The 13,863-nt window shown below is 43.0% G+C and overlaps 1 protein-coding gene across 1 annotated transcript; it reads right to left on the bottom strand.

Annotated features, from left to right (window-relative positions):
- Positions 1-3,196: 3,196 nt before the first annotated feature.
- Positions 3,197-11,993, bottom strand: LOC308110463 (transcription factor AP-4-like). Its single transcript, XM_080464757.1, has 8 exons — positions 11,941-11,993; positions 11,622-11,812; positions 8,614-8,779; positions 8,363-8,461; positions 6,909-7,079; positions 5,933-6,079; positions 3,737-3,907; positions 3,197-3,650 (listed from the first exon to the last, which is right to left on the bottom strand). The coding sequence occupies exons 2-8, from the start codon at positions 11,708-11,710 to the stop codon at positions 3,495-3,497; spliced, it is 999 nt and encodes a 332-aa protein (XP_080320883.1). The 5' UTR covers positions 11,711-11,812; positions 11,941-11,993; the 3' UTR covers positions 3,197-3,494.
- Positions 11,994-13,863: the final 1,870 nt, after the last annotated feature.

Here is a 13,863-nt window from a genome sequence, read left to right as displayed (position 1 = left end):
TGACTCTGTGGTTCCTTCATGTTGCTTTGTGGCTGATTTACATCAATTTGGTCATTTCTGCAGTTGCTTTAATTTTATTTCAGTGAACATTCTATTGTGCTCTCATGCAAAGTTTTTCTTTCCTCTTTGGGACCAAATTTGTGGCCTTTTTGTGGAAATTCTTCATCTTTCTCTGGTTCTTGTCTGCATAGCAGAGTTACATGTTTTGTGGTTTTTTATACCGGTAACTACTTTTGGTAATTTGACATCTCATCATTCCTATTGTACATCTTTTCTGATAGTTTGTCTTTGTCCAAGTATTTTATCTCTGTGTGCCAACATGTATCTGTTGATTTATAGATTTATTTATTTTTCTTCTTATTTTTATCACATTCATAAAGGACTTAAGTCAATCTTTCATCACCTTCCACTTTTAATTCAAATGCTTAAGACTGTTTTGAGATGTCTTCTTTCTAGTGTTGTAATTTCTCCAGTTGATCAATAAGACTAAAAGTTTGAAAAATGTTTTAATTAAAAAAAAAAAGGTTCCTGCCAAAACACGCACTCACTGTCGCCACCTGTCGGACAGAACAAACTGCACATAAAGAGGAAGAACACTGGTGTGTAATAAAAAAGTACAAATTTTATTTTTTTCATCTTTACAAAGGCCTGTTTACCCAAGTTTTTTTTTCTTTTTTTTTATAAACAAAATATAACAGCTTCTCATCGCCCTGGACTGAAAAAACAAACAAAAAAATAATAAAATGAAATCACAAAATATATATAGATAAAAAAAAAAAAAAAAAAAGGTTGTCACTGGAAAAAAAAAAAAAAAAAAAAAAAAAGCAAGTCAAGACTAATGAAGACATAAGAGCGGAACATCGTGGACAGACGTTAAAATGCGTCACGGCAAAGAGCTTACAAAAAATAAATGGCAAATTTAAAAAAAAAAAAAGAAATCTTCCTCATAATGGACTCAGGCAGTACAGAAGAGCAAGTGCTTCATATCAAACATGTCAAATTCCACCAAAAGACAGTAGTGCTGCGGCACCACGTACAGAAACATTTAGGAGTGCCGTGTTTCCTCTGACAAACAACAAGCCAAAGCTCAACATTTATCAGCACAACACCGAAACCCTCAACAAAGCTTCACAAAGAAAATATGACGACCCCCCCCCCCCCCCGCCCCCACCCCCACTATGTTCGGCATGAAAATACTAATCTAACCAAAACAGAGTGAATAGTGTCCACACATCGCACACAAGACAGTCAGTGAACGCAGCGGTCTTGTGTTCATGGAAAAACAAAGAAAGGTAGAAAACTGCAAAAAGTAAACAAAAGCCGGCTTCAAAAAACAAAAAACAGCAATTAGTAAAAATGCATTCGGTTGGCAACAGATCATACGACAGATACAAAAAGCAAATAAGAGGAATGTTTACAGCATCGAGTCAGCGAGTCGAATCGAGTGCGACAGGAAGAGGCTGGGTTCCAGTCAAAGTCCCGGGAGGAAAGCAGATGCAACTTAACATGAGGCGGACACACTTGGTGCACGTCAGGTGGAAGGGAAGGGGGTGTGTGTGTGTGTGTGTGTGTGTGTGTGTGTGTGTGTGTGTGTGTGTGTGTGTGTGTGTGTGTGTGACGCATCTTCAGCCCCTCCAACCACTGACTTCCTTCAGTTTCTGTTGAAAATACACGAACTGATTACATGCAGTTCTGATGTTTTTTTACTTTTCTCTTCCAAAATTCTGGTTTTCTAGAGTCCAGGCTGCTTCCTGATGACTCTTCTTTTTGCAAAAAAAATAAAAATATATAAAGAATTACATTACCCCACGTTTCTCAGAGCAACTCTGAAATACAGGAATGACAAACATTGTGAGAGATAAACAATCAGGCACCCTGCGAGAAACGTGAGGGGCTGCGACGTCAGGTGAAGGTTTGGCCTCGGCTCACCGCTCCTCAGCAGAGCACCAGTTGACAAAGAGCACCTTGCAAGTAGAGACTACATTCTTTGATACGAGCACGTCAAGTCTTTTGGAGACATATATACGGCAGGTGTTTGTGTACACACCCATCAACAACGGTGCATAGAGTACTTCACCTCATGAGTAAATGACGCCACACAAATGATACAGGAGATGGAATTGCATAAATACCAAAAAACGCTAGTGCATAGTCACTGAAATCAACAAACCGAGAAAAGGAGAAAGGCTGAAGTCTTTGGAGGAACACCGGGAGGAACACCCCCCCCCACCCCCCACCAACGCAACGTTAGGGTGTCAGTCACACGCCTGGGTTTCAGGTTCTCTGCCTCGCTTCTCAATTCTGATCAGATTTTAGAACCTAACACCAAAAAATGATTACATTTTTTATTTTTTCCGGTGACAGTGGTGCGTTCATGCAGCTGGGAAATCCCAGCGTTCCCATTTGAGAAAGTAAAAAAAATCGACCATGTAACCAGCAATACATCTATCAACTATTATTATTTATGCATGTGACTCCTACACATCATCATCCACTAGTGTTGATTATAAGTGAAACAAGCTGCGGTTAAAATACGACTCCCCCATGTCGTCACATGTGGTATTAAATCTGCTTCTCACACTTTCCAAAGTGTTTGAACCAGAAATTGATCAATTTTCCAGCTGCTGATGAACGCAACAGAGTTAAAAACTGCAACATGCAGAGAATAAATTATGGAAATCGCAGGCGGGAAGCTGAAACTCATGTGTGGGACCACCGGCGTCCCGTGAAAACCCGACAAACCTCCACTTTGTTAATCTCAATATTAAAAAAAAAAAAAAAGGTTCACCTTCAGCATTCAGTAACCCTGACGCAAAGTAAATGATAAAAGACAAAAAACAAAAACCCAATGGACATCGTTCAGCTTATTTTAAAAAGGGCGTAGAAATTTGTTTTTCAAGTAAATCTGGATTTAAGTGAATATTTACCAAATTATTCATATTTACGTTCGAGCTTAAGTCGGATCTAATGTCCACTGGAATCAAAATAAAACAACAACTGGGACAGAAACAACTTCACATCTGATTTTTAGAATTAAGAGCTGCTTGTTTTTGTGTGTGTGTGTGTGTCCTTACATTCAACTCTCCAATATACACACTCCGTCCTTTAGTTGTAATACTGCCAGCGAGCCGGTGGCACACGGAGACGGAAGGTGGACAGACGCCGGGAGTTTTTTTTTTTGTTTGTTTTTTTTTTTAAACACGACAAGACCATTCAAAGTTTTCAAGTAGCCACAGACCGGCTCTGACATTGAAAAACAGCCTCTAGAAATCCCCTCTGACCATCCTATGTTTTCAATATTGAGAGATCTTACAGTACGAGACTGACACAGAGCTTAACCACTGGATTTAGTTTGGATAATGCCAAAGAAAGACTTTTTTTCTGTTTTGTTTTGTTTTTTTTTTGTCAAAAGTAGTCGAGCTCCTGGAGGGAATCTTACAGTGAGAAGGTTTTCTAAGTGTTTCTGTTCTGACTGTGTGAGTTCCTGGGTTCTGTCAGTTCATGGAGCAGTCCTCTCCCTCTGTGTCCGTGTCCGTGTCCGAGCAGGCGGTGTCCATGGCGACGTGGGCGGGGCTAACGATGACGGCCCGTCTCTGCTCCTCCTCGGCGCTGGCTCGTCTCTCCTGAGTGCGTTCGATGTGCTGGATGGCCTGACGGGGGGGAAACACACGAGTCAGAACGACTCTCGCATTCGCTTCGGGACGACGGGAGGATTTTTCACTGTCGGGACTCCAACCTGCACGATGGTGTCCAGGTTCTGCCTGGACGTGGACACGGTGCTGCTGTGGACAGACGGGCTCATGGTCACCACGGTGACGTGATGGTGAGCGTGCTGGGTGAGCGCCGGCGCCGGGACGATGACCGTGGGGTGGTGGGTGGGAGCAGGAGGAGTGGGAGGAGCCAGCACCTGGAGGACAGACACAATGTCAAGGTAACGTCGGCCATTGCTCTGCAGCGATGCCTCCGGGATGAGAGCTTTTAAAAATCACCCAGAACAGTGTTCCGTGCAGCTGCAATGTGAAAGAATGAGACCACGAGGACTGAAGCGTCTTGGAGCTTTATTTTGAAACTACAGCCGAGTGGAGATCAGTTTTATTTCATAATTGTGCAAGAAAACTTAGTCGAGTCTGTTAGAAATGCTCAATGTTCAGGCTTTAATTAAAACAAAGGAGATGATTCTCACTCTGTACATCTCCTGTTTGCAGGTTTTAAAATGACTACACGTGTACTACTATAGCAATATTCAATATTTAATCTAATTTAATGTACAAACTGCACCTCATTTTAATTGAGTGACTTGGAATGTATTTCTTGATTTGGGTCGTGAGGTGAAGAAGTGGAAGTAGATCTGTTGGTCTGGAGGAAAATGAAAACACTGCAGCTCCATGTGAAGCAACCAGCCTGAGCAAAGCTGCTCACACACAGAGGGAACCAGTAAACACTGGACAGGAAGAACCGGGACCACAATCCAGCATTTAAGTGAAAACAGAAAACTTTTGGAGCATTTTGGTTGTTTGTTTACGCGACAATGGTGCTCAGAGGCACAACTTTTTGAAAACAATCCAACTGCGTGTGCTGCGCATCACGGCTGTAGCAACTAGTAGTTCTGCACATGCTCAGTAGAGCCAATCAGAGCAACGTTTCCATTTTCTGGTAGTTTTATTTTGACAATCAACTTCACAACAACCCAACTTGATACTTTGATTTTGACAGTCGCCGTAACAACAATGCAACTTGGTAGTTTTATTTTGACAGTCGCCGTAACAACAATCCAACTTGGTAGTTTTATTTTGACAGTCGCCGTAACAACAATCCAACTTGGTAGTTTTATTTTGACAGTCGCCGTAACAACAATCCAACTTGGTAGTTTTATTTTGACAGTCGCCGTAACAACAATCCAACTTGGTAGTTTTATTTTGACAGTCGCCGTAACAACAATCCAACTTGGTGGTTTTATTTTGACAGTCTCCGTAATAACAATGCAACTTGGTAGTTTTATTTTGACAGTCACCATAATAATCCATCTTGATAGTCTGTCCACTAGAATGTCCGTGTTCTCCCAGTGTTAATGTTTAGAGCTCATTGTTCTCTGCGGTGTGTGTGTGTGTGTGTGTGTGTGTGTGTGTGTGTGTGTGGTTTCAGCACTAAAAACAAACAGCACCCACTAGTGGCCCAACATGCTAACGTTTTCAACACGTCTGCTGTTCTTATGTAAACCGACAGTTTTTCCCAACATTCCAGTGGGAACGCGCCAATTTTCTGAAACTAAATGCAAAATCGATGATTTCCACTGGAATCGTGTCGTTAAGAGTCGCTACCCAAGAATGTTCAGGATGAGGAGTGGAGACTAACCTCCACAACAAGACGCTTCCTTTCCTCGGCCCGGCGTGAGGAGCAAACGTTCTGACAAGTTTATGTTCACGTGAGACAGAAATTTGATATTTATTGGTTTATAGGTGAAAATCTAGGTGTTTATGTTTTTCTGGCGAGGATGTGAGACCAGATGAGGGACTAACTTCCCCAGAGGACCACATGTCTTCCTCAGAGTTTATTCCAACGCTCTCGGGCCATCAGCATTAACAACAAACCGTCTCGTTAACGCTTTGGCTCCTTCAGAAATCCTACTGGTTGATCAGGACTGTGTGGGGCAGATAAGTTTGTTTTTTTAACCTCTCGTTGGTCTGGGTGGAGCTGATTAGACTGCCGAGCTGAAATGACCTTATTGGGATTATCCGAGTAGCTCAGGAGCGAGAATCTAACTTCACATCAAGTAAAGTAGCAGGAGAACCGTGATGTGATATAATCAGTAACTACGGTCAGTTTCAGTCCACTTCAGAGCTTATTGACGACACGAGCCAGACAATCATTACTCTGTGTGTGTGTGTGTGTGTGTGTGTGTGTGTGTGTGTGTGTGTGTGTGTGTGTTTCTGACCTGTGGACTGTGTGTTTGCCGGTCGGCAGCGTGGATCTGCTGAAGCCGTAACAGCGTCTGGCTCTGGATGAGCGCCTGCTCCTCCTCCACCTGCTGGGTGATGACCTTCAGGCGCTCCGGGTACAGCTGGGTGTCCAGAGAGCGCACCTGAACACATCGACGCAAAACAAAGGCGTGGCTAAAGCAGACGTACCGTCGCTACACGAGAGGCACCAATCAAGGTCTGTTAGAGACGCTTCAACCAACGAGTCTCAGGCCGTTCCTCTTTTATGACTTTTAACTAGCGCCGGGCGATTTGGCACCAAAAAAATAAAAAATTTTTTAATCCTATGTTGTTTTTGTAAAGTGACTGCAGAAATCAGATCTACTGTCAAAAGCGCAACTTTATTGCTGCGATTGTCTTCAGAGTTAAAATGCATATAAACAATCCAAAAATAAGGCTCAGTCATTCAACAAATTCAAGCTTTAACCAAATTTAAGCAAAAGTGCAACGGCAACTACGGAAACTCACAAGGAAGAATAGAACTCAACGAGGAAAATGTCAAAAAACTTTTATTTTCACAATAAAAATCGTTTTTAGCTGCAACTTCGATAAATTGACTTTATGTCCTTCGCTACATTAAACTATTCCTTCGTTGTTTATCTTTAATAAAAACTCCCCCAACGAGGAGTGCGTCTCATTCACCCCCCCCCCAATGTTTACACTCCACTTTAAACGAGTTCCTGTTTGTCATCTTATCTGTTCAGCCTCTTTAGTATGAACCTGCCCTTCAGGTAATTCCAGGTTGAGTTCACCAGGAAGCCTCATTTGCTGAAACGCCAGTCCACATCAGACGCCGCCGCCGCTCAGGTTTCAGGACTGATCTTCAGACTAACTTCATGTCACAATTCAGCCTCGGGAGTTTTAATCATTGCGTATTTCAAACAAACGCTTCATGTGTTTAATCGTCTTATTAACCTCCGCCCGGCTCCTCACCTGATCCTCCAGCTGCATGCGAGCCGAGCGCTCCTTGTCCAGCTGCTGCCGCAGCTCCAGCATCTCCCTCCTCAGCTCCTCCACCTTCTCCTCCTCCAGCGTGTCCGGAGAGCCGATCCCTTCATCCTTCTCCTCCGCCCGCCTCCTCTTGGGCGACGAGCCGTTGAACTCCTGGAGGCCACCGAGAGGGAAGTCGTATTTAAAAAAAAAAAAAACTCAACACGAGAACAAAACCTGCACAAGAACCGGCCTGTTCGGGAGGAATTCTTTTATCCTTCCAACAAATAATGAGGGTGTAAACAAAACATCAGGTGAAGCTACGTTTGGTCCACAGATGTGCCTCGTGCTCACACTCGGCACATGTTTGCACAAAAAGCTGCAGCGAAGCAGAGAAGAATCCTGCCACACACTGTTGAGAGGAACCTTCCCGTTATTGACCTACTTTCACTTCGGGGCCGTTTCTCCCACGTGCGGCATCGTAACAAAATATGAACGTCACACCGAATTTTGCGGCAGCTTCGTGCAAACGAGACGGACAAACAAGCTCGAACAAGTACAGATTAGAGGAACGCAGAGAGGATATCTTTCAATTTGACTCCTTCACCTACTAACCCACTCAAACTATTCATCCAGCATGAACTCACCTATTACCTACACAACACAAGTCAGGTTCCTCCTAATCTACATTTGTGGATCTAGTGTGGAATTCAGACTCCAGTAAACATTTACCAAGAATCACCTTGACATCCACTGGTGTTAAATATTCACTGTAAACTGACCCGAACACACTTTAAGCAATTCTAACATCCTACAGTTTGTTTATTCAATACAACCAGATGTTTCTCACATTGCTGAAGATGTAAGAACATTTTATATGATATCAACCGTCGCTATTATTGTGAAGTAAAAAGTGTGATTGTGGCGATCAACTAAAAAAAACAACAAAAGTGCCAAAATCTCATATTGGTGCGAATTCAGGGCCAGAAAACGATCAGTGACTTGGATAGAAAGATCCCAAAGCACAAAGAGATCAACATCTCGCTCTTAAGTGCTCAAAACTCAATATTGTCTCAAGTGCAGTCCTCGTCGCCCACGGCAACATTCACAATGAAATCCAACCAAACTGCACCCGAGACTCGACTGAATGAAACTCATTCACACGCCAACAACAAACCAGGCCTTTGTGGTGTGAAATCTGAAGAATACACCGACTGCGAAAAGCTGCACGGGACATTAAAAAACACTCGCGTCTCAAAATGAGACGAGATTCAGCCGTTTTTAAGAGACTGCATTAAAAAAAAAAAAAAGGAACTGAAGCTCCAGACACTAATCCTCACACTGAAGCTGTGCCGCCGCTCAACTCAAGAGTTTAACTCGTCTGGATTTAAACGCACTCGGAGCGCCTCAGTCATCTGGGTTTGTGTGATTGTTTTCCCCGCGGTGTGCGTCGTCACCTGGATGAAGCGTTTGAGCTGGTTGTTCTGAGCCAGGAGCTGCGTCTTTTCCTGCTCCAGGGCGAAGATGTAGTCTGCCGTCTGCTGCAAGATGGCCGCCTGGCACACACAAACAACACACACACACACACACACACACACGAGAGCAAAGATCAACTTTTATACAGGCAGCAGAGCAGGGAGGAAAAATAAAACCCCAGCAGAAGGACAACACATGAGCGTCATTATGCCAGTTTGCACGCCGGCGGCACCTTGCTGAGCTTCTCTCCGTCGGTGTGTGGCAGGAGTGTTTTCAGCGACTGGAATCCAGCGTTGATGCTCTGCATGCGCCGGCGCTCGTTGCTGTTGGCGATCTCACGGCGGATTCGCCTCTCCTGGTCCTGGGCCGTCTCCGGACTCAGGGGGATGTTGGCCAGGCTGCAAGGGAAAAGAAGAAAGACACGAGCCTAAGTTGGCGCTTGACCTTGTTCTGACGGGGAAACTTGGGATTTCTTTTGGCCGAACGTCGGCAGACTTGTGGTGAAATGTGCCGTGAATTGCATAAAAGGTTCATATATGGATGTTTATATCCTCACACTGTTGTTATTTATCTCCCAATCAAACCGCGCTCTATACTAAAGATGGTTCCAGGCATTAATCAAGAGTTTTATTTCAGGAAACATTGGAGTACGAAGCCTCACATCGCCGTCCCACCATGATGAGGTCACTCTGCGGCTCCGGGTTAAAATAAAGCCAAGCAACAATAAAACCTTCAAGTCCAATGCTCTAATCCTCGGACCTGGAGGCCTCGACCTCCTCACATTCCTCAGGGTAGAAGCACGGAGGTCTCCGAGTTTGTCTGAACTCGGCGGCCCACCAGGTGGGATGTCACGGTGGCAAAACCATCTCCGTCATATTTACTCAGGGGGAGAAATAGATGAACCATTAAGGATGAAGACGACCAAACAAACCTGAAGACCCTGGCGAGGGAGGACGAAGGAGAAGAAACGGCAGAAGCCAAGACTCAACTGAGCCACTTATAATCCCAACATGGAAAATAATCCTAGAGTCCATTCCATACTTTGTTCCATGTTTTAATCTGACTTTACTTTCAGCCCTGTGGTAGCACAGCCCTCAAATAAACAAAAAAAAAATATAGAGATTTTTTTGAGAATGTTAAAACAACTGTTTAATTTGGTATTAGGATTAAACTTTCCCTAAAATAAATAAACACACGGTAACTGCACGTTGTGTAAATATAACTGAAGATATTATCACTGTACTTAAACCTGACAGTGTCATTGTAATTGTATCCACTTAAGCCATCCATTCTGAACCCCCCCCCCCCCCCCCCCCCAGATTAGAAGTTGTTTCCACAAATTAAACATTTACACACATTTTCCTTCTAATAATTATTTTTTTTTTTTTTTAATTAAGAAAAATATTATTTTTTGTCTGCAACAAGGCTGAACTGAAATCACCGACATCTCACACTATTCACAAAAATAAAACATCACAATTTACTTTTTTGGTTTATAGCAATTTGAAATTAGAGTTATAAGAAATATTCATGTTTTGGAGGCTAGAATACTATTAATGAACTACGTTCATTTTAACAGTGCATCATTTCAACCATCAAAACTATGTAAGACTTGATAATTCTGTTTTTTTTAACTTGTAAGAAATGTCCATAAAAAGCTATTTATAATGAACACTGACAGAATGGAGACAGTCAGTTGCAGACTGTCTCACTCTTTAAGGCTTTCATAGATGTGCTATATTATCACAGTGGCGTGATTCAGATAATCACTAAAGCTGTTTTATCTGAAATGCTGCATTTAATGACTTATCTGTATCGACTGACGCAGCAAAATCAGTACCACTCACAACAATCTACAATGAAAATAGTGGATTATTTATTTTTTTACCACATTTATGCAGGAACTGGTGGTTCAGTGGTAGAATTCTCGCCTGCCATGTGGGAGGCCTGGGTTCGATCTTTTCATCTTCTCTTTATATGATTTTCATTTCAATGCCATTCTGTGGCGCGCTGATGCTGCTGGAACTGAGAACTTCCCAACAGGTAACAACAAAGTATTTATCTATATTTTATTGAAGCTGTTCATTTTATGTTATCTACTGATTTTTCTAAATTATCTTAGAAATCAATACAAAAACAATATGTCACAGGTATTTCTCTATTTTTAAAAGGTGCTTATAATTATTATTAGTTCATTTAAAAAAAATGCTTTCAACTGTTTTTTTGCAATTGTGTAAAAATAACGGACAAAATAAAAACAATTGCCAACTGAATTTGTTTGAGGTGCTTGTATATATGTATACACTAGTATCACACACACACACACACACACACACACACACAAAACCAGCTGTTCGGGAGCTGTGCAGTACTGCCGCTCGGTCGCTGGGGGGCGCATGTCGCTCAGCCAGCAGCAGCAGGCCCCCTGGCAACATGGAGAACAATGCTTTCCACGTTTAGCACCGAGCTAACCGTCAGCTAATCAGCTGATATGCACAAATACACACCTGGCGGCACTGTAAAGCTCATTAAACGACCTGCTTCCGTCTAACATGCCCCCACAAGCGAGTTTAAATCGGCCAAACACGTTCAGAGCGGTTGGGAAGCGAGTGCGCAGCGCGGGCTAACCCCATAGCTAAGCTAAGCTAATGTTAGCACGCGACACTGCCCGAGGCAGCGCTTAAAACGCACACGCGCTACCGCCGAAATGCAGTTTTACACACTCTGGTGCAGCGCCGCGACTGTCCCGTTGGATGTAACTTTGTTTTGCCCACAACTGAGGGCGTTACATGTAAATATGTCGTTACAAACATGTGATTCGGCGTGTAGCAGCGCGGCTGCGGGGAACACGTTAACTACCACGTGGTTGGTGTTCGAGTGGACGCCAAAGGTATCGATTTCACCCCCGCTTATTTACATAATTTCTCAACCAAATACCCGCAAACATGCCCCGTGCGGAGCGGGAGACACCTCTGACCGACAGCGTGTGCACGATAAGCCCGGCGGGGCCCGCGGGTTTGACCCCGGCGGCTCCGACTGGCACAACAACACGCAGCCAGTTTGCAGCAGCGGCGGCGCGTGCTGGCGGCGCGAGCTAGTCGTGCTAACATGCTAACACCACGCTCCGTGCGGGCGGCTGCACCGCGCGCACACACTCAACACACAACGACACGCGCTACAGACGCGTGAAAAAGAGCCTCCGTTTCGTCCGCCGAACGTGGAGAGGCGGCGGCCACGCACCTGCACAGACCGCCGATCACGTCCTTCTCCGTCTTCTTGAACTGCTGCAGCGACGAAATCTTCTCTGTCGGCATCATGAAATATTCCATGCTGCCGGAGTCCTGCGCTCTTGTTTTCTTCTCCTGCGCTCGGTTCGACCCGCTGCTCGCTTCGCTCCTCAGCGCCGCATCGTCCGCAAAACTCAGAAACACCTGAACGCGACGGAGAGTGTTTGGAAATAAAAAGAAAAAATTGTAAAGTAAATTCAAAGGCTGTGTTGCTTTACACAGCTGATGGGGTTCCCTCCAGTGTGTGTGTGTGTGTGTGTGTGGCTTCTTGCCTCCGCCTACTACGAGTTGTGTGTGTGTGTGTGTGTGTGTGCAGCTGATCCGCGTGAGGCGGGAAACAGCTGGTTGGAATCAGAGCTCGTTTTCCGGAAAGCGGAACAAACAGCAGCCAAAAGACTCACACAGACAGAGAGCAGCAAGCTGCGAACAAAACCTATCTCTCTATCTCTCTATCTATCTATCTGAATGAAGCATACGAAAAATAGCAATATGTATTCTTGTATGGTGAAAATTGGATTATATAAACTAAAAAGCCATATTTTTTTTTTTACTACTCTTCTAATTGTATAGAATAAAGCAATACTTTCAATTTAAAAGAACAGCTGAAGGATTTTTAAAAAAGTAAACTGGAAAGACGTCTGTCCTGTAATGTTCATGTTTCTATCGTGAATCGTTTCACCCACATTATAACAAAGGCGACAATTAAAGGAAATGTCTGTTCGCAGTTCCATTTCTTGCACAGCAGGGGGCGGTATTTCATTTTAGTTCCTGGACATTTTCAGAGGCTGAACCTTGCGCGTGGTAGAATAGAATAGATATATATTATTATTCCCACAGAGAAATTATTTAAAGTAGATTTTTTTGAATTCTTTATAGCACTGTCATAGACTTACGTCATTCACTTTTAACTTAGAATACCTATAAATAATCCAATACAAAACAAACAAAAAAACAGATGTTGATGTTAAAGTATGAAAGATAAAGTCCCAGTTTAATGCATGTAAACCAGCAGTGTCTGCCTCGACCATTGCAAAATGTAAAAATGAGCAGACCGATATTACAGTTAATAACTAATAACTTGAATACAAAGTTATTGGAGTTCATTCTTTTTTTATCTCTGGCATCATAGTGGAGAGTTGTGGTATTTCATAGCAACATAATGAGTGTGTCAGTGCTAAATATAAAACCACAACAAGTTCTGTGCAGTTATATCTAATAACGAGCCAGGCTGCAGTCTTGCTCAGTGTCTGAAACCTTTATGGCCAAAACAGCAAATTCTGACACTCTCCACTTCATACGTTTTAGTTCTATATTTGGTTTAACCATGTAGTTATGTAATCCATGTAATTTTTGTATAAGTGACAGAATTAGTAAAAAAAAAGAAAAAAAGAAGCATGTTTTGATAATAATTTTGTCTTGCTCTGTGAAGTTTTTGGAGGATTGATGGCAGCATGATAAACACAACATATTACATTGCTGCTGTTTGATTGAAACAAACTGCAGTCAAGGTTTTAACCACAATCCTGAACCCTGCCTATTTCTTAACTTAAATACTTAAAGAAAGTCTGACGACGGACATGCTGAGACAAAAACTTGAAACGTTAATTTTTCAATAAAATCCACTTCTGTTATAAACGTGCTTGCCGGGATGATTCCTGTAGCAGACTTACCGCAGCACTGAGATAGAAACGGCAGGACGCCTCAAGCGTCACGGTCGAGCATCAAAAACTGTGAAAACTAACCTATTTCACTGTTTTTCTAAAACCGGCTTTATGTTGTAGGAGTTTGTAGATGTGGGATTGTTCCCAATGTACTCCTAAACCTTTGCGCTAAAACGAAGGGTAAACTTGGAGTTGTACACAAATCTGGTATTCGGCAAATATTAAGCTGTGATTTTAATGGTCACGATGGAAAGAAAATCAGCTGTTTGAAGCTTAATGGCCTCCGGTGTCGAACTGAGCGGTCAGGGCGGAGGGAATCTGAGAAGCGACTAAGATAATAAGATAATATTATCCACGCATGATAACAAAACAGACAAAACTCATGTATAATTCAAACATGATTGTACACACAGTCTGAAGAGGAAGCAGAATAAACTTCTTCCTTCCGGTTAATTAACACAAAGAAATGTAGTCAAGTGAGCCTCGACGTTTCTCTGACCAAAGTGTCACGAGGGCTCCGGGTCGTACCTCAAT

The sequence above is a fragment of the Lipophrys pholis genome (assembly GCF_963383615.2).
Source record: "Lipophrys pholis genome assembly, chromosome: 5".
NCBI lineage: Eukaryota > Metazoa > Chordata > Actinopteri > Blenniiformes > Blenniidae > Lipophrys > Lipophrys pholis.
The sequence above is the reverse complement of the archived record's forward strand: the minus strand, read 5'-3'. Positions and strand labels throughout refer to the sequence as shown.

What these genes read in the sequence shown, in the direction of transcription:
- LOC308110463 (XM_080464757.1), bottom strand. Translation starts at nt 11,710, where the DNA reads ATGGAATATTTCATGATGCCGACAGAGAAGATTTCGTCGCTGCAGCAG. An exon ending in ACGGAGAGAAGCTCAGCAAG is followed by an intron (nt 8,462 to 8,613) that starts GTGCCGCCGGCG and finishes TGTGTGTGCCAG; the next exon opens with GCGGCCATCTTGCAGCAGAC. An exon ending in GGCAAACACACAGTCCACAG is followed by an intron (nt 3,908 to 5,932) that starts GTCAGAAACACA and finishes TCTGTCCTCCAG; the next exon opens with GTGCTGGCTCCTCCCACTCC.